The sequence below is a fragment of the Enhydra lutris genome, unplaced genomic scaffold, assembly GCF_002288905.1.
Source record: "Enhydra lutris kenyoni isolate GAN:26980312 unplaced genomic scaffold, ASM228890v2 scaffoldscaffold9, whole genome shotgun sequence".
NCBI lineage: Eukaryota > Metazoa > Chordata > Mammalia > Carnivora > Mustelidae > Enhydra > Enhydra lutris.
In genome coordinates this window covers 4,868,372-4,888,878 of record NW_019154093.1, presented here as the reverse complement: position 1 = coordinate 4,888,878, position 20,507 = coordinate 4,868,372, and the positions used below count along the sequence as shown (strand labels likewise).

Sequence of the window (20,507 nt, the reverse complement as noted above, 5' to 3'; positions counted from 1 at the left end):
CAGGCAGAGGGTCTGCCTCCTAAACAACGTCCGGGATTGTTTGTAAAGAGTGTAGACTTAACACGGAAGCACACAGTCTTAAGAAAGACTGGGAGTCTTAAGAAAGCTGGGGAAGAGAATGAGAAAACCATTCGTTGCTTTATTCCTTTGCTAAACAGTCATCACTACCACCAGCCACCAGGCAGGCTCTCAGGTTTGGCACCAAGAATACGAAGTCCAAGAAAACAGGCGCCCACAGGCTGGTGGGGCAGAGGTACAGAGTCTAGCTGGGCATGTGCTGGAGGAGAGGTCTGCCCGGGTCCGAGAGGCACCTGGTGGCAGGTGTTGGTGGGGGTATAGAGGAAGGCATCACAAGGAGGCTGGCTGGGTGTTGGAAGTATCCTCTGGAACTTCGTGGTGGTTGGTAGGAAAATAAGAGCAAACACCACAGAGGTGGGGAACGCACAAAGGCAAGTCAGACACAGGAATCCAAATGAGAAGCAACTAGACGGGAATGGCTCTGTGGGGTGGGGACAAGGGAGCTTGGGGCTCTGGCAAGGAGGCAGAAGCCAGAGGACTCGGTAACTGACAGCTGTGAGGGGAGGGGAAGGGGCTCCACTCAGGTAACTGGGACCAGTCACAGAGAACACAGGACGTCATGATGTCATTTACCAAGATGGAGGAGACATGAATGAAAAGCAGGGTTCTGAGGAAAATCGAGAGTTCCCTTTTGGCCATTAAATCTGAGGCACCCTGGGAGACACCCAAGTGGAGAGAGCAGGTGGCACCAGTCCCCCCAAGTGTCCTCTGTCACTGGACCCATGATGCCCAGAACAGTCCCACCAGAGGCCCCAACAGTGATTCGGCCCCTCGCCAGGTCCGGGAGGGAACTCTGATCGAGGGTGTGGTTTAAGACGACTTTCAGTCTTTTCCCTGTGCTCCCGGCCCAGAAGGGAGTCCTTCAACCCTGGCATTTCCTGAGTGACTGGAACGTGTTTTGCTCTTCCTAATAAGCCATGTCACCACGTCACAGCTGAGTTTATGCTAATAAGGTGACTTAAGGTAGGACCCTCCATAGCCTCAGGATGGGCCTAGTCGCCAGAGAGACCCAGGCATTAGAGGCTTGGAACTTTCGGCCTCACCCTCACCTTGAAGGGAGGGAAGGTGGGGCTGAACACTGTGTCATAAAAACCCCTGAACAGCAGTGTTTAGAAAGTTTCCGGGTTCATGAAGGGGTTCAAATGCTCCGAGGGTGGTGTCTTCCAACTGCGAGGGGACAGACGCTCCCAAGCTCTAGACCATTCTGGACGTCCCTCTATGTAGCCCTTCATCGGGTTGTTCATAAATAAACCAGGAAATGCGAGTAAAGTGCCCCCCTGAGTCATGTGACCTGTTCTTTGAGCAAATTATGGAACATGAGGAGGGGGTTGTAGGAACACCGGAGGTGAAGTGAGCCAGAGAAGGAGAGGCAGCCCTCAGGGTGACTAGAACACGAGGTGGTAAAGCTGGACAAAAGAGTGTGAAGAAACAGACACTATTTTCTTCTGTTAGACAACATTAAAAAAAAATTCCACTGAGGAAATTTGAAGATCCAATTGGCTTCTTTAATGATTCATGAACCGGGCAGCATCTCATCTCAGCAGACAGAAAGGAGCTCTGAGGAGCCTTACAAAATGGAAGGCTTTTATAGGCAGGAGGGGATGAGGGGGAAGGAAGCTTCTAGCAAAGAATGGACTATTTCAAGCAGGGTCACTTTCCTCTGGGGGAAGGCTCGGGGTCTGTCAGGCAGATGACTTCGCTAGGGCTGACCAGGTAATTCCAGACTGACCGGTTAAAAGATAGATTCCTGTGAGAAATTGGAACTGAAGTTATGTTAGATCCTGAAATGTTGGTTGGCTGACAGGGGCTGAGTGTCTGTGGCTCCATTTGGGGCCCGCTGTTTCTTTTATAACAGTTCCCTCCTTTTGATCGGATTCTCGGTTTAATGAAGATGAAACCGTAAGGCGTGGGTGCCCTTCCCAGCCGTTCCTGCGAAGCTCTCCCGCTGCTTGATACTCACAGGTCGTGACGTCAGGCTCACACTGTTTAAGTTAGACGTTCACTCCATTCCCTTCTTAATGCCCCGGTCTCAGGGAGATCATTTGCTTGGGGGTCAGGCCTTCCAACATGCATGTAAAGCTTCTGAGAGAGGACGGTGCCCCAGGATTACTACTGTGATTATCATCAGCGGGACACTTCTCTCTGTTTAGAGAGCACTCAGGAGCCATGGGCCCTAAGACCCAAATCCATCAAAATCAAGTAAGGCAAAGAAAGACCCCAAGGAAGGGGTTACCTTTTTAAGCCAAATGGCTCACTTGGTGTCCTTCCGGAAGTGAGTTTCGGCTTCCCTAGAAGTGTTCATCCCGGGGCAGCAGGAGGTGCTGGGCACAGCCCTGACTCTGTGCTCAGCTCAAAGTTCATCAAAGACTGCCCTATTATCAGAAACAGCTCCCAAGGGGCACCTGGGTGGCTCAGTTGATAGAACATCTGCCTTGGGCTCAGGTCGTGATCCCAGGGTCCTGGGGTGGAACCCCACATTGGGTTCCTTGCTCAGCAGAGTCTGCTTCTGCCTCTGTCTCTACCCCCGCCACCCCCCATGCTTCCTCTCTTGCTCTATTCTTTCTCACTCTCTGGCAAATAAATGAATAAAAACTTAGAAACGAAAACAACTATGGTCAGAGAGTCTAAGGATTTTCACTGTGCAGCTAGTGCTCCAGCCCTGGATTTTTGCCACACTTTCAAGAGTTAAGGAGAATGACCTGATCACAGCCTCATTTGTATTCACTCCTAACCAGGGAGTTAGGGACCTGCCAAAGGAAGAAATCCTGAATCACAAAAGCCTTTCTAACTTGATGATGTAAATGTAGGGGAGCTGACCAATGGGGTGTCTGGGTTTGCTTGTGACGGTTAGGGGCACTGTTAGCTAACCTTCTTAGAGAGGGTGCATTGCCCCTGTAGGCATTCAAAGGCCCAAAGGGGATGAAAGCTGCCACAAAGACAGACCCTGTGGGAGCACAGTCCACTTCCACGAAGGTGGCATTGTGAATGGATTCTGTCTTCATGGCCAGACCAGGGTTTTTAAAGACAAATCCCGAAGTCTGAAAGGTTACCTCCCTTTAACGATGGCCCAGGAGATAGAGATGAAGGTGTTATCTTTCCAGACCAATGGTAGAATAAAGGAAGGAAAGAAAAGAAGTAAGGGTTTTGTCCTGAAAGTAGGGAGTCTTGATCTGGTGCCTCGGGTGGGAGCAGTCTGCCTGGATGTCGGCTACTTTTCCTTGTCCATGTGATTCGGAGGGTCCCCAGCATCTGTGCAGGCCCAGCGGCCAGGTGGAGCCTTCTTTAGCTGTGAGCTGTGTACCCAAGGTTCAAGTCCCTGAAGTTTGGCTGCCATCAGGGTAGTGAGGAGGACCTGGTATAATCCCTTCCAAGGAGATTCAGGGCCCTCTCTGGGCGCGGTGACTCCCAAGTCAGAAGGGCAGGAGAAACTTGGAAACATTCACTTGGAAAGTCATAGTCAGATATTTGAAGAAAGTAGAAGAATTGAGGACCTAATTCTGTTTACAGGCATTTAACAAGATGTCAAAGACAATAAACAGGATCAGAATCTAGGATCTACAAAGAGCAAACACAATTTTTCCCTCTACAATTACCCCTATTTGCTAAATATAATCACAGTTAAACTAATGTGTTTGCATTAAGTTGACCTGATTATTTCTGTAGGTATAGTAAGAATAGTGTTTGACCATTCAAGCCCGTCTTAAGACTGCTTTGCTAAAATTTTTCTTTTTCTTTTTTTTAAAAGATTTTACTTATTTATTTGACAGAGAGACAGACAGACACTGAGAGAGGGAACTCAAGCAAGGGCAAGTGGGAGAGGGAGAAGCAAGCTTCCTGCTGAGCAGGGAGCCCGATGGGGGGCTCAATCCCAGGACCCTGCGATCATGACCTGAGCTGAAGGCAGATGCCTAACAACTGAGCCACCTAGGCGCCACCCAATCTGAGATCATAAGGGATCTCAGATTGAACTTTTAAAAGTCTCTCAGGCAGGAAGCCAAGCCAAAGACTCACCATTAAATTTTACCTGATATACCTATAGTTCAAGTGAATTCCTATCAGTCAAAACCTTGGTAATATAACCAATGCTTCCAATTGTGTCTTATTATGAGAACAGATTCTCATAGAACTTAGGCAAATAACTAACTATAGAGTCATGAAAAGAACACTCAAGAGTTTCTGAATTCAGGAGGGGATCAGGTAGGAGAAAAAAGTACATGTTTCATCTTTGTCTACAAAAGTATACTTTACTGAATTGCTGCAAATCATACAGTTGAAGAGAAAAGGTTTCCTTAAATATGGAAAAACAAAACATGAAGGAACCAGCAATGTTTCAGATAAAAAGTCATAAAAAATAATCATACTCCTTGTTTATTCTGTCCCATGTCATTAATACATACTCTGTTTGAATCCAGTTTCCCTATTCTGAAATTTTTTACCCATTTCAGTTTTTTGGTCTTAAAGTTATTAGAAACCTATACTGAATCTCCTTAAAGCTGAAACATGTTTGCAAAAGCATCACAGTACAACTGAACCATCTGTAAATGACAAAAGACTTAAAAATGGCTGTGGATAGGGGCGCCAGGGTGGCTCAGTGGGTAAGCCTCTGCCTTTAGCTCAGGTCGTGATCTCAGGGTCCTAGGATTGAGCCCCACTTTGGGCTCTTTGCTCAGTGGGGAGACTACTTCCCCCCACCCTCGGCCTACTTGTGATCTCTCTCTGTCAAATAAATAAATAAAATCTTTTTTTTTTTTTTAATGGCTGTGGTCAAACAGAATTGACAAAGAAATTTGACTATTTCTTATAACATACAACATTTTAAAATAATAACCAGGATTATGACTGATAACATTTTACGAGGACATATCAGATTTCCAAGAATTCCACATAATTTCTATCTTTTTTTTTTTAAGATTTTATTTATTTATTTGCCAGACAGAGAGAGCACAAGTAGGTAGAGCAGCAGGCAGAGGTAGAGGAAGAAATAGGCGCCCTGCTGAGCAGAGAGCCCAATGTGGGACTCCATCCCAGGAGCCTGGGATCATGATCTGAGCCAGAGGCAGATGTTTAACCGACTGAGCCACCCAGGCGCCCTAGTTTCTGGAACACTTACCTACCTACACAAATACAACATAAGGAAGGCTTCCTGTTACTTATTTGACAATGGTTCCTGTATAATTTAATGTATCAAATAAGCCTGATGAGTTTGGCATCTCTTTTTCTATAAGGAGAGAGAACAGTTCTTTTGCAGATTTTCCAAGGATCCTATGGAAACCTCAAAGTTACTTCCAGGTTAAAAAGACTTCCTTTAGGGGCGCCTGAGTGGCTCAGTGGGTTAAAGCCTCTGCCTTCGGCTCAGGTCATGATCCCAGGGTCCTGGGATCAAGCCCCACATCGGGCTCTCTGCTCAGCTGGAAGCCTGCTTCCCTTTCTCTCTCTGCCTACCTCTCTGCCTACTTGTGATCTCTGTCAAATAAATAAATAAAATCTTTTTTAAAAAAAGACTTCTTTTAGAATTATATTATGGGGGAAGGGGGACACAGAATTTGTAAAAGATATCAAAGGGTTTGGGGGGCTTTTTGGTGGTTTATTTTTAGAGGGGGAGGGGCTGAGGGAGAGAGATTTGTAAGCAGACTCCATGCTGAGCCCAGAGCCTGATGTGGAGTTCAGTTTCAGGACCCTGAGGTCATGATGTGGAGTTCAGTTTCAGGACCCTGAGGTCATGACCTGAGCCGAAACAGTCAGACATTTAACCAACTGAGCCACCCAGGCACGCCCAAAGATATAAAGAGGTTTTTAAAAACTTGATCAAATAAGATCATAGGTCGTTGTGAAGCATAACTTGGTTATTTGCTTAACCATAATGACGATTACAAGGTCTGCAGAGATTTACCGAGAGTTAAGGAGTCCTAAAACAAAAGCCCCAAGCTTTCCTTATAGAGAAGTCTGGGTTTTCTTAAGTAACCAGAGATCTGATATGAGACACGGGAAATTATTTTGAGAGGACAAAATCTTTTGTTTCCAGGCAGATCACTTGGTAAAGAAAAACCTGTACAATGTCTTACCAGCTTCAGACCCATAGGCTTAGAAAACTCCATCCTTTTAACAGAGAGGAAACCAATTTTCATTTTGTACCTGTGCACTTTGGGGATTAACATTCATTAATTCATTTTTTAAAATATATATCCATTCCAATCTTAGCTATCTTGACCACACATAAAATCCTTTTCCCAAGATTCCTTTTGTACACACCATCTGCCACCTTGTTTTTTACAGTCCGATCTCGTCCTGTTTTTCCCATTCCAAATAACCAGCCTTACTTGTAGGACAAAATTACTTTCTTTTCCCTCAACAAAAATGCATTTCCACTCCTCATACCTTCTCTTCCCGAAAATGCACATGCTGCTTTCGTTTCGTACAGAGAACTGTATTATTTCTCGTAGCTTTAAACAATTGTGAATGGGCTGTTACTGGCAATCTTATGAATATGTTTCATATTCCTAAAAGTATTATGTTCTTCATAGTAAATTTTCCAATGTGGCACACGTTATTTTGTTTTGAGATGGTCTAGATATTCGGTGAGTTTGACTTAACTCATCACTTACCTTAGCAAAACTTTAAAATGTTGAGGAGTCAAAAGATTTTGGAAACTGGGAAGCCTGGGTGGCTCAGTCGGTTAAGTATCTACCTTTGGCTCAGGTCATGATCCCAGAGACCTGGGATCAAGCCCCGCATCAGGCTCCTTGCTCTGCAGGGAACCCACTTCTTCCTCTGCTGTTCCCCCTGCTTGTGCACGCTCTCATTCTCTCTCTCTCTGACAAATAAATAAAAAAAATCTAAAAAAAAATTTTTTTGGAAACTATTTGCTGAAAAGTTCACCTAGAAATTCTTATCCCATTTATATCTGTCTAAATGATTTAGTCTAACAGTTAGATTACCCACAAAAACATCATTACAGACATCAAAGTTGGTTATCATCCTAAGTTATTTTTCAGGCTGACAAATTTTTGTAACCAAGATATAAGCTTATTAGTGAAACCCAAGTAGAATAAAAGTTGTATGCCTGTTTGGTATTTAATGCTGATAACTCTAAAAACATACTTAATTAAACCAAACTTAAACTAGCTTTAATACTGAATATGTTCCCAGATCACATGAAGCTGAAAAGTATTTGGGTTATTTTCTATTATATTTCTGAGAATTTCAGGAATACTTACTTCATGTAAGTGCTTACTTTTTTTTAAAGCCAGTTAAGTCAAGCTCTTGTACAAATTAATGTGGTCAGTATGGTTTGTAATAGAAAATACACCTATCTAAACAGTTTGATCATATAGACGGATGCAGAGACCTTATAGCCTTTTTTTTTTTTTTTTTAATTTTAGCCACAAGGGGCACCTGGGTGGCTCAGTCGGCTAGGTGTCCAAACCTTGGTTTCAGCTCAGGTCACAATCTCAGGGTCATGAGATGGAGGCCTGGGTTGGGTTCCGTGCTGGGCATGGAGTCCACTCAAGATTCTTTCTCTCTCGCTCAAAAAAATAAAAAATTTAAAAAAAATAAAATTTTAGCCATGAAACCAGTATGGTAATGTAAAACTCACTAGGTTATAAGGGAAGAGTTGGAACAAGTTAAGCTTACCTGCTCAGATGGCTGCAGCTCTTTATTCGTCTTCATGGAGAAGACACTTAAGATTAGGATTTGTCCTTGACAAGTAATCTAATAGAAGCTGTGGACTAGATTTGGGGCAAGGGAATGTCCAGAGCAGTTTCTATGTTTTACAGGCCTCTTTCCTCCTTTTCTCCCCACTTCTGTTAAGAATTACAGTTGACCCTTGAACAACATGGCTTTGAACCACAAGGGTCCACTTATAATGGATGGATTTTTTTTCAGTAAGCACAGTACAATACTGTAAATATATCCTCTTACAATTTTTTAATAACATTTTCTTTTCTCTAGCTTACTTTATTGTAAGAATACAATATATAATACATACAACATACATATATCATACATATGACATATATATAATATACATAGATCAGTAAGGCTTCTGGTCACTAGTAGGCTATTAGTAGTTAAGTTTGGGGAGAGTCAAAAATTATATGTAGATTTTTACAGCCAGGCCGGGAATCAGGGCCCCTAACACCCTGTTCAGGGTCAAGGGTACTTCCTGAGGTTTGCATTTCAAGGAGAAGGCCTAATCCGAAAGACAGTCCCTGGTGAGGATCAGGTAGAGCATTTACATCTCAAAGGCACAGGGAGAATAAGCAAACTCCTCCAGGAAGGACACGTGTTCCCTAAAGCCAGAATTTTTACAGTACTCACAGGCCTTCTGAGACAAATAGGAGCGAGGTTAATTGTTAAAGGGTGCGTTTTGATTTGATTTGATTTTTTTAAATAATCGCTGCACCCAAAGTGGGGCTTACTACCCAGAGATCAAGAGATCAAGAGTCACGTGCTCTACCAACTGAGCCAGCCAGGTGCCCGTTTTATTTTATTTTTCAGTAAATGCTATGCCCAGTGTGGGGCTTGAACTTGGGACCTGGAGATCAAGTCCCATGCTCTACCAACTAAGCAAGTCAGGAGCCCCCAGAGTGGGTAGACTTTGACTTGTTTCTGGAGCTGCAATTTCTGGTCTTGGAAAGATTTGTGGGCTAAGGATAGCTACTTGTTTTTTGTTTTTAAGATTTTATTTATTTATTTGACAGAGATCACAAGTAGGCAGAGAGGCAGGCAGAGAGAGAGAGAGAGGAAGCAGGCTCCCTGCTGAGCAGAGAGCCCGATGTGGGGCTTGATCCCAGGACCCTGGGATCATGACCTGAGCCGAAGGCAGAGGCTTTAACCTACTGAGCCACCCAGGCGCCCCAGGATAGCTACTTCTAACTCCTCAGAGAACTGAGTTGTAGCCTGGAAGACATCCAAGGACTGACATGACCATCCACCTATGCTGGAAAGATTTTCTTTCCCCCCAGTACATTAGCTTAAGGAAGGAGATCTTTTAAAAAAGTCATCTAGCTCTGAATATTGGCTTCCAATTTGGCCAAATTTATGACCACAGACTATTAAATCCTTTCAAATATTGGGGCACCTGGGTGGCTCAGTCAGTTAAGCATTTGCCAGTGGCTCAGGTCATGATCCCAGGGTCCTGGGATCAAGCCCCACACACAACAACCCCAAGAACCCAAGAAGTATCCTCAACAAGGGTACAAAAGTTATTATCTTCACAAGATCTAGAGCCATTTCCAGAGATAAATAACCAGTGGCCTGGATTTAGAAAGGAAGGGACAATGTGAAAACTTAACTTTTCTCTTTCTACCAGGTACTAAGAGATCCGGGAGAGCTGGCTCTAGTAAGAATATTCTCATCTTTAGCTGCCTTCTTCCATTCTTTCCCAGGATCCCACTTGCAGGCTCCTGGAGTGAGGTTTGTTTTTTGAAGTAGGCTCCATGCTCAGTATGGAGCCCAACACAGGGCTTGAACTCACAACCCTGAGGTCAAGACCTGAGCTGAGATCAAGAGTTGGATGCTTAACCAACTGAGCCACCCCGTGTACCCCGCAAGTGAGGTTTAGAGGGTGTAGTTCCAGCATCTACCAGAATTTGGCCAGTTGTTAAAATTAATTTTAACTTTAGTTTCCCCTTTCCTCTTTAAAGGAATTGCTGGTAGCAGTATGGGAGAATCCCTTGGAGACCTGTGAACTCTGGGAGGGGCCAGTAAGGGGGCCCACCTTTGGGGGTAGATAAAGGACATTCAAATTGATGTTGGAAATTTTGTACAGGGCCTTTGAGGACAATGTCCTTTCCAGCTTCTCCACTGATTACAACTGAGACATCAGTCCCTGAGCCAGTGTTTTAACGATGGGCCCTGGAAGGTGCAGCGTGGGAGACCCAAGTGCTCTTTTAAGTCTCTGGCCTTGCAGCCCTTACAGCTAGAAGACAAATGGCTTAGTAGACTTTTATGATCTTGTATCTAAATTTTCATTGGCCTTTTGTAATGAAAAAAAAAATTTTTTTTAATGAAGCTTTTCTGGAATCTTGAAGCCTTTGGGAAGCTTCTGTATACCAGTTAAAATAGGTATCCTAGGGGCGCCTGGATGACTCAGTAGGTTAAAGCCTCTGCCTTCGGCTCAGGTCATGATCTCAAGGTCCTGGGATGAAGCCCCGCATCGGGCTCTCTGCTCAGCGGGGAGCCTGCTTCCCTCTCTCTCTCTGCCTGCCTCGCTGCCTACTTGTGATCTCTGTCAAATAAATAAATAAAATCTTTTTAAAAAATAAAATAAAATAGGTATCTATCCCATTCAGTTGGTTTGATTTGGGAAACCCCCCCCCCACTTTTTTTTCAGATTTATTTGAGAAAGAGCGAGAGTGGGTAGTGGGGAGGGGGGAGAGAGAGCATGAACCTTAAGCAGATAAGCTGAGCATGTTGCCCGACACGGGGCTTGATCCCACAACCCCAAGATCATGAACTGAGTAGAAATCAAGAGTTGGCCGCTTAACCAACTGAGCCTCTCAGGTGCCCTTGGGAACCATGGGAACCCTTGTCTTTAAGTGCACTTCTTACATGAGTGATCTTGTCTAAATGGAATGTTCTCCATAATGGCAACTGTAGTTCTAGGCTGCTTTAATAAAATTGTGCCATTTCATAGATATCAATCTTTTAGTACTGTAGTTCTTAGACATAAAATAAGTCAGTGTGCTGGAAGATGGCACGCTTGACTCTGGAATTTAAGGATCCCATTATCATTATTATTGTCTCATAATAATAAAGCCTTTGAGTCTCTCAGAACCAAACTAATACTTGAAAGGGACGTGCTGCTGGACTGGGTATTACTAGATGCTTTAAACTGTTCCTCATTGCACAGAAATTTTCTTAAGGCTGGCAGGAGACCTAGTAACTCAGCCTAACCTAACACATGAGTTTTGAGGTTAGGTGGCAAGTGCTGTAACAGTTTTTAAATGCTCGACCCATGCCCACCAATTTTTGGAGCTTTCTGGCTTCTACGACTCCCACTAGCGATAGCCTCTACCTTACATATGTGTTAACAGAAACCAAGTGACCACAGAAGTGGGCCTGTGGACGCCAGCAGTCATCTGTAGTGGTGGACAGAAGGCCTCGTGTGCACCACCAGTGATTCCCAGCATGGAAATGGAACTGGGGGAAGGCCTGAATCACAAGCCCAAAAGATCGGGGACCAGCAGCTACCACCAGCGGGCCCCAGTGTGGAATCTGGGGACAGAACCAAAGTGCTGGGAGTTCCAATCAAGTTGGGGGTGGGGGCGATTGCAGACTAAGCTGAGGGCTTGGGGCTTGGGTTCTGGGTGGAACCCTGTGATCGCTCAAGCTGACCAGCCCCAGACCAGAAAGTCAATGAGATCAGGAGTTTGACATTAGGAAAGACGGTGGAGCTCAAAACCAAGGGGAATTACCTAAGGCCTTCCCTCAGAAACACGGAGAAAGAGAATTCAAAAGGCTCACGGGTACCATGCCTGTGTTTCTCATTGTCCCCAAAGCCACCAGAAGTCTCCTTTGATCCTGTCGGTGCCACCCAATCTGTTTAAAAAAAAAAAATTCAGCTGAGTACATTTGAAGATCAAATTGGCTTGCTTTCTTTTTTTTTTTTTTTTTAGAATTTTTTTTTTATTTATTTGACAGATCACAAGTAGGCAGAGAGGCAGGCAGAGAGAGAGAGGAGGAGGAGGCAGGCTCCCTGCCGAGCAGAGAGCTTGATGCGGGACTCAATCCCAGGACCCTGAGATCATGACCTGAGCCGAAGGCAGAGGATTTAACCACTGAGCCACCCAGGCGCCCCGGCTTTTCTTTAATGATTCATAAATCGGGCAGCATCTCATCTCAACAGACAGAACAGAACTCTGAGGAGCTATACAAAATGGAAATCTTTTATAGCAGGAGGGGATGGGGGAAAGGAAGCTTCTAGCAAAGAGTGGACTGTCCAAGCAGGGTCACTTTTCTCTGGGGGAAGGCGGAGAATCTCAGTAGGGCTGACCAAGGAATTCCAGATGACTGGTTAAAGGTATATTTCTGGGACAAGTTGAAACTGCAGTTAGGTGCTAATTGGTTTGGTTTGCTGATGGGGGGCTCAGCAGGAATGACTCCATTTGGGCCCCATTGCTCCTTTAACAACAACAAAAGGAACACCCGCTCATTGTACGGTAGAACGTGATAGACGTATATTAAGTAGAAATTCCCTCCTCCCTCTACTCTCAGCCCCCCACTAACTGGTCCGTCTTCTGAATCATGCCATCCTGTATGGCAGCCACCAGCACTGTGTGGCTCCCAAGCACAGTAAATGTGGCTGATTCCGACTGAAATGTGCTACAAATCTAAAAAACACACTGAATTTGGTATTTAGACTTAGAACAAAACAAGAATATAAAACATCTTCACAATTTTGTATCGATTATACATTCAAACGATATTTTAGATATATTGGGTTAAATTAAAATATTATTAAAATTCGGGATGCCTGGGTGGCTCAGTTGGTTGAGCAGCTGCCTTCGGCTCAGGTCATGATCCCAGCATCCTGGGATCGAGTCCCGCATCGGGCTCCTTGCTCGTCAGGGAGCCTGCTTCTCCCTCTGCCTCTGCCTGCCATTCTGTCTGCCTGTGCTTGCTCTCTCTCCCTCTCTCTCTGACAAATAAAAAAATATATATATATATTATTAAAATTCATTTCAGCTGTTTCACATTTTTTATGTGACTACTAGAAAATTTCAGTTCATACATGTGGCTCACATTCTCCTTTTTTTCTTTTAAGATTTTATTTATTCATTTGAGAGAAAGAGAGCACACAGAGGGGGAGAGGGAGAAGCAGACTCCCTGCTGAGCAGAGAGCCCATTGTAGGGCTGGCTTGATCCCAGGATCTGGGATCAGATCATGACCTGAGCCAAAGGCAGATGCCCAACTGACTGAGCCACCCAGGCACCCTGACATTGTTCTTCTACTGGACAGTGCTGATCTAGATCTTTCCCTACATGTTTATAAAAGACTACAGATCTGCACGTCTATAACTGCCTGGGTACTCAGGTGTTGGGGCTTTCCCCTCCCAGAAGTGGGATCAGCCTCTATATATACTGTTGTTTCCTTTTCCATTTACTACATCAGGACCTCTTTTCCAGAGAGTACACATACCTACCTCCACCTCATCCTTTTAGGGGTTGCGTGTCTTTCCGTGGTATAGATGTGCCTAACTCAACATCCAGTTCCCTGCTGATCAGCACTGGGGTTGCCGACATCCATTTGCTTTTTCTGACACAGCTACAAGACTGTCCTTGGTTTGCCCGCTGTGAGTCTCCATTTCTAGAGGTGGGAAAGCCAAGTCAGGTGAGAGCACTTCACGTGGGACAGCGAGGGAGCCCGGCTCTGAAGGCTTCCCTGGACAGGGCTAAGAGGGCAGACTCAGTCTTGCACACAGCAGGAAGCCTTAACACAGCTTTGTTGTGGTGGTTGTTTTTCTAAATGGCTAACTCTGTATTTTTCCTTCATTAAAAAAGCAATATAAGCACATTACAAACAACTGGAAGGGAAAAATAAAGGAAAACAAAACCCTACTGTAACTTACTGCCTAGACACTTTTAAGTTTTCTTTTTTTTTAGTCTTATTTTCTGATGCATATTTTAATTCCTGCTAAATTATAATCATACTGCCCATTAATTTTAGAACCTGCTTCCCCCCTCCCCCTCGAAGCTTCCTGGGTAAGCATTTTTCCATGTGACCACAGAGTTGCCAGTAAAGGGTGATTTAGTCAGTCCGTGGGCTGACTGCTGGGGCCTGTGCAGCAGCCCACCAAGGCCTTCTCCGTGGGGCCTCGAGTGGGGATCCAGCCAAGTCCAAGTGCCTCTCCTAAAAGAAACCCATGGTCCTCCACAGATCCCTGCCCCTCAGCCCCTTTGGTTCCTGTCCTCCTCCCTCTTTCCAGTTGCATTTCTGGGAGCTGCCCAGGCCCCCTGCCTCCACCACTGCACCTCGGCTCACTCCTCTCCCCACCCCATGGGACACTCAGGCCCCTAGCCCTGGAACCATGACCAAGTCCTGCCCAGCCCACTGCCTTGACAGCCCTTCACCACTGACTCCTCCACCCACCCCCACAACCAACACTCTGGCTCACATCGCCATTAGCCCCGAGGGCTGACAATGGCTTGCAGCCGACTCTCTGGCCTCCAGCCCTGCTCCCGCACCCCCAGCGTCCGGGCTCAACAGCTCAGCTGCGGATAAAAATCTGACTGCACCACTCCCTGGGGAAAGTATCTTTCAGGGCTCCCAGTGGTTCTCAAGATGATACCTCTTTGTGTGGAATCCAAGTTGGGGTGTGATCTGGCCTTGGCTTACCTCCCGCCTCACCTCTCCCCACTCCTCCCTGCACTGCACCCTGCAGAATGGCCCGCAGCGTGGTGCATACCCCAAGCTTCCTCTCATCTCTCACTTTTGTACATTGTTCATTTTCTTCTCATAGGCCTCCCTCCCCGCTCTGCTGCCTTCTTGAGAGAGGCCACCTCTTCCAGGAAGCCTCCCTGACTTCCTCCCCATTTTTCAAGGCTCAGTTGCCACCCTCCAATTTGCCCTCAGAGCATCTTGTATTATACTAATTGCAGCCTTTACTGTGCTGTGTCCATCTCTTCGCCATCTGTCATCTGATCCCTTCCCTCTCTTCCTGACCACCCACATCCTCCTGACTCCATTCCCTGAAGACAAGATCTGTGCCTCGCTCAGCTCAGAAGATTTGACCTAGCAAGTGCTTGATTCTGAGCTTGTGCCTAGTAAATACAGAGTGAATGCCGGAATAAGCAGAAACTCATGAACATCTTCATGCACCAACTTTTTCCATACTGAACAGGTTCCCAGAAGTTGGGGAGATTGGATAAAAGGGGATTCAATTCCCAGAGCTAAGGAGCTCCCCACAAAAGACCTAGCAGCCTTCACCCCCGCTGGCAGCGTGAAAGTGTCTACCTCACTGTATCCCTGCAGCGCTGCTCTTTTTCTTTCTTTCTAAAAAGCTCATTTTAGGGACACCTGGCTGGCTCAGTTGGTTAAACGGCTGCCTTCGGCTCGGGTCATGATCCTGGAGTCCCAGGATCGAGTCCCATACCGGGCTCCCTGCTTGGCAGGGAGTCTGCTTCTCCCTCTGACCCTCCCACTTCTTATGCTCATTCTCTCTCTCACACACTCTCTCTCAAATAAATAAATAAAATCCTTAAAAAAAAAAAAAACTCATTTCATAGGTAAAACATGCCAGCCTGTTCTAATTTGTATGTCTTTGGTTACTAGTGAGGGTGAACATTTCCGCACTTATTTGCCTCCTGGATGCATTTCTTCTTGGACGATTGGTCGTGTGATAGGGACACTGTTAAGGCAGGCGGGCATTTTCCAGAATGGCTTTGGGGGCCGTGTGGGGAGTGGCTGGGAGCAGAGAAATTTGTGTCCCAATGATCCCAGGAACAGGCATGCAAGCAGAGTCTCGGGGGGGCTGGGGGCACAGCAGGAGCTGAGCGCAGGGTTGGGGAGGGCGTCAAGGAGGCCAAGTCAACCCAACCTGGGGACTGACAGCAGATGAGGGTGAGGGAGAGGGAGGAGTGGGGAGCAGCCAGGTTTCTGGCTTGGCCAACCGAGCAGAAGGAGGGGCCATGTGCTGAGATGGTGGGCAGGTGGATGCAGGCACGCACACATCACCGCCACCTCGAGGTGCCTCTCCCGAGCTACCTACTAGAGACACCTGCTGATGAAAAGCGAAGAGGGGTAGCAGAGGCGGTCAGGAGGCAGGAGCCTCTGACCAGGCAGGCTTCTTGAAAGAGACTGGGAGAGCCAGACTCTGGAAAGACTTGTAGGGCAGCGAGTGGAGTTGGAAGGATGTCGAGGGCATCGTGGGGGTCCGCTCCGGAAGAATAAGAGCAAAGCCAGAGTGTACCGAGCTGGCACTATGTGTGAGGCCTTGCTCGAATTGCTTGGCTTTATGCAATGAACAGCCTATCGGGAAGCTGGGGAAAAGGGTCAGGAAGCCCTTCGGATACTGGGAGGGAAAAACCTCAAAGACAATGGTCGGTGGAGGTAGTGGAAAGTGCGAGAAGCAGAACAGCCTATCTGCTGTGCTGCCACGTTTATATTTGCCTGTACATGCACAGACCACTTCTGGAAGGAGGCCCAGGAAAAGAGTGGTACTGGCTTGCCTCCATGCAGAGCGGCTGAGTGACTAGGACCAGGAAAGACTGCACTGTGTATATTCTTTTGTACCTCTGAATGTCTGTGCCATGCGAATAGGATAGATCTGTATTCAAAAATAAACATGAAACATTAAAATTACATAAACAATTTCTCATGTGTATGCGTGTATATAAATGAGTTGCTAATGCCCTTCCCCACCCCCAGGACCTGGAAGAGAATCTTCTGTTGGCTGATCCTCCTTGCGCTGGGCCTCCTAGGGCTGCTCCAGTATGGGCACCCTATAGTCAGGTACAACCCCTCTCCCCCAGTGCTCAGCGTGGGAACCTGCAGGGTCAGGGTTAAAGCGGCTCCTTCCAAGTGCGGGTGGGGGTGGTGCCTGTCTTGGCTGCACATTTGGCCTTGTGGGCTTTCCCTCCTTGCAAAGAGCAAAGTGGAGGGGCCCTGAGCTGGCTGTCATGCCCCTCCCTCACTGCCGCCCCCACCCCACAGGCATCTGGAAGCCCTCATCCCCATGGGCGTCTGCCCCTCTGCCAGAATGGCCCTGCTGAGAGACAACTTCACCGGTCTCCTGAATCCCTGGTAAGGAGCCAACGCCCACACATCCTCCAGAGCTCTGGCCCAGTGGCCCTGCCCTCCTCATCCCTCACCCCAGCGGGACCGGGTACTTCTTCCGGTGGCCCCATCAGGTCACACATCTCCCGATACTCCCTATCGGATCTCGGCTAGGGATCTCTAGGGACAGGGGCTGGGACACAACCATTTGTGGGTCCCCAGGGCTGGGGTCACTTGCACCCAGTGAACGTGCACCAAATGGGTGGACGAATGGACCTATCTCTCCATCCCTGCCCTGGCCAGGGCCCGGCCTGATGTCCTGACCTGTACCTCCTGGGGGGCCCCCATTATTTGGGATGGCACCTTCGACCCAGCTGCAGCCCAGCAAAAGGCTCTACAACAGAACCTCACCATTGGTCTGACTGTCTTTGCTGTAGGCAGGTAAGGCCTGGGGACGGGTGCCATGCTGTCCAAGCAGGGAGTAGAACAGGTGTGCATGTGATGTAGGGCTGGGGAACCCCGTGGGCCACAAGATCCTCAAGTGAAGGAGTCAAAGACAGCACCTCTTGTCCCAGACTCCCAGGAAGAGGGCAGGACCGTTCTTTCCCCACCCAGGGACCATCCTGGTTATCTATGTAAGGGACTGAAAACAGCTGTTATTATAGTTCCTGATTCTGTGGGCAGGAATTCCCACAGGGCTCCGTAGGAAGGGCTCTTCGCTGCTCCCCAGGGTCTGAGCCTCCCCTGGGATGGCCAACTGCTGAACACCGGTGGGGCACTGTCTCCACGCAGGCTTCTGCGCAGCTAGCTGGGCTCCCTCAGGTCCCTGCGGCATCAAGGCTCTGACTTGGTAAGCGAAGGCTCAGAGCCCTAACGAGGCAAGGGCTAACGCCCCCAGTCGACCAAAGCGCCAGCACAGCCTCTGTGCCGCGACACCCTGTTGATCCAGGCAGGTAGTGGGAGCCCACGTTCAAGGGAAGGAACCGAGAGCCCCTCTGGGCAGGAGAGGCGAGCAGACTGCACTCATCTGTGCCCGCCGGGAAAGCTGCAGTTGGGGGACTGCGGAGTGGAGCGGGGGCCGGCGCCGGGAGCCGGATCCCGGTGGGCGCCGCGCTCAGCCTGACCCGCCCCGCCCGTCCGGCAGGTACCTGGAGAAGTACCTGGCGCGCTTTCTGGAGACGGCCGAGCGGCACTTCATGCTGGGCCAGCGCGTGGTGTACTACGTGTTCACCGAGCGCCCGGCCGCCGTGCCCCGCGTGGCGCTGGCGCCCGGCCGCCGGCTGCGCGTGGTGCGCGTGGCCCGCGAGCGGCGCTGGCAGGACGTGTCCATGCAGCGTATGCACACGCTGCACGAGGCGCTGGGCGGGCAGCTGGGCCGCGAGGCGCACTTCGTGCTCTGCATGGACGTGGACCAGCACTTCCGCGGCGCCTTCGGGCCCGAAGTGCTGGCCGAGTCGGTGGCGCAGCTGCACTCCTGGCACTACCACTGGCCGCGGCGGCTGCTGCCCTACGAGCGCGACGCGCGCTCCGCTGCCGCGCTGGTGCCGGGCGACGGCGACTTCTACTACCACGCGGCGGTGTTCGGGGGCAGCGTGGCGGCGCTGCGCGGATTGACGTCACACTGCGCGCGGGGTATGCAGCGGGACCGCGAGCGCGGCCTGGAGGCGCGCTGGCACGACGAGAGCCACCTCAACAAGTTCTTCTGGCTGCACAAGCCCGCCAAGGTGCTGTCGCCCGAGTTCTGCTGGAGCCCCGAGATCGGCCGCCGGGCCGAGATCCGCCGACCGCGCCTTCTCTGGGCGCCCAAGGAGTACGCCGTGCTGCGCGACTAGGCCCCGCCGGGCCAGGAAGGGGGTCCCGGAAGCCGTGCGGGCGCCCCGGAGGGCGGCGAGAGCTTGGACGCAAACAGCCCTGCCCGCTCCGGCCAGGGGCGCGGCCGTGGGATCGTGGCCTTTGGGGAGTTTCTCGCTGGGAGGGAAAGATCCCCTTTCCCCCACTTTCTACAGGGACGGACGACGACAGCGGCAGCGAAGCACGACGACGGGGCAGTAGCGCCTTGGCCAGGCTGCCTCTACACCTTTCACCTCTGACCTTACTGGATTCGGCTGATGCCTCCAGGAGAGCTCTTTTAGCCCGTCACCCACCGCCATCCCCGACCCCTTTTTGATAAGGAGACTGAGACACGAAAAGGGAACAAAGCTGCCTGAGGACACAGAGAATCTGTGAGTCAGTCTGGGCAGCAGCTGCACAGCCAGCCCTGGCTCTCACTCTGAAAAGACAATAGCTTCTGGGCCAAAAGGAGAAAGCTTCCGCTGCAGGAGAAATGTGGTGGCATCTGAGTTCTTGGCTTTGCCCTTTCACCTCCCCTGCCCTCAAGCACAGTTTGTACATATTTAAGTAATATTGTAATAAAATTATTCCAAGTGTCTTTATGGCCCTCTCTCCTGGGCACTGTCCACAAAAAGGGCGTTTCCTTGATGCAGGGCCAATAGGGCTATCTGACGGGTAAGTTTCCTTACCCAGGACTGCTATCCAGAGTCTTCATCCTCAGTGGGGGAGAAACACAGGCTCTGAACAGGAGGTGAAATCATCAGGCCCTCCAGAAACGGTGGTCACAATGCCAAGGAGACAGGGAAGGCAGCAGTTGGGAAAACTTGAGGCCCTGGGAGGGTGGGATTTCATCCCAGGTCCCCTGAATCCTTCACGTAGTGTTCTCAAAGACCTTGCATTTTTAACAGCCTCCACTGTTCCTCCAAAGGACTGCATTTCCAGGATAAATCACCCCTGATGGTTTTCACAATCTGATCATCTCTACAAGCAAATTCCACTTATTCATGGTATGACTTAAGAGATCTCTCCCCTCTCAAAAACAGTTTGAAGTCCCCCAGTGCCTCCCACCCCAAACTAGATTAGCAAAACCCAGAAGGCCATTTGGATTCTGGATGAGAGACAAGAACAGGCTAGGTGTGCCTAAGAACAGGTTATCGCTTGATGACTTTGAACTGGAACATTCCTTCCTCTGGTGGGCACTTGTCCACCACCTTACCCTGTAATATTCACTGAGGGCCACCCCCACCGACCTTCACTACCCGTGGGCCATGAGAGAGCTGAGCACAAGCTAGGAAGATCTGGTTGGGCGGGGGGAGGAGGGAGTCTCTTCCTCTTCTCACTCTGTGCGTGACTGTGGACAAGTCCCTTACCTTTGCTGAGTCTCAGTTTTCTCATATGTCAAGTGGGGATGTCGATCACCCTCCTTGTGGAGGTTGTTGTGGTGCTCCAGGAAACGTAATTTGCCTTCTCTCTCTCCTTCCTTTCCCCTTCTCCAGCAAGTTCACAGTGCAAAGGCTCTGCCAAGAGAACAGCCATTTCCTGTCTTGAAGAGGAAATGATGGCACAGGCAGGGGTTGCCATGTGCTAGGCTGGGGCAGCTTCGTGCTGTGGGTGGAGACCTTCCTGAGGACAGGGAAGGGTCAAGGAAGCTGCACCGTGGAACAGACGACCTCTTGGGAGTGTCCCTCTCCTTTGTCTTACCCAGAGGCCCTCACCGGAGGTTGGGGCATTAGAGGCACTTGGGGCAGAAGCAGGAATCACAAGGCGGGGCTAAGCTCTTTCTGCAGCCACCTCCATCCGTGTCACTGTCAATCAGCATTGTCCTCAGCACCTGCTGGGGGCCTCAGAGGCAGTGGAAACTCCTGAGGGCTTCCAGGCG

The 20,507-nt window shown here is 48.9% G+C and overlaps 1 protein-coding gene across 1 annotated transcript; it reads left to right on the top strand.

The window, feature by feature from the left end:
- The first annotated feature begins 3,140 nt into the window (after positions 1 to 3,140).
- Positions 3,141 to 18,630, top strand: LOC111143712 (alpha 1,3-galactosyltransferase 2). Its single transcript, XM_022497537.1, has 6 exons — positions 3,141 to 3,186; positions 14,979 to 15,093; positions 16,448 to 16,534; positions 16,736 to 16,825; positions 17,102 to 17,239; positions 17,943 to 18,630. Exons 1-6 carry the CDS (start codon positions 3,141 to 3,143, stop codon positions 18,628 to 18,630), a joined length of 1,164 nt encoding a protein of 387 aa, XP_022353245.1.
- The last annotated feature ends 1,877 nt before the right edge of the window (positions 18,631 to 20,507 follow it).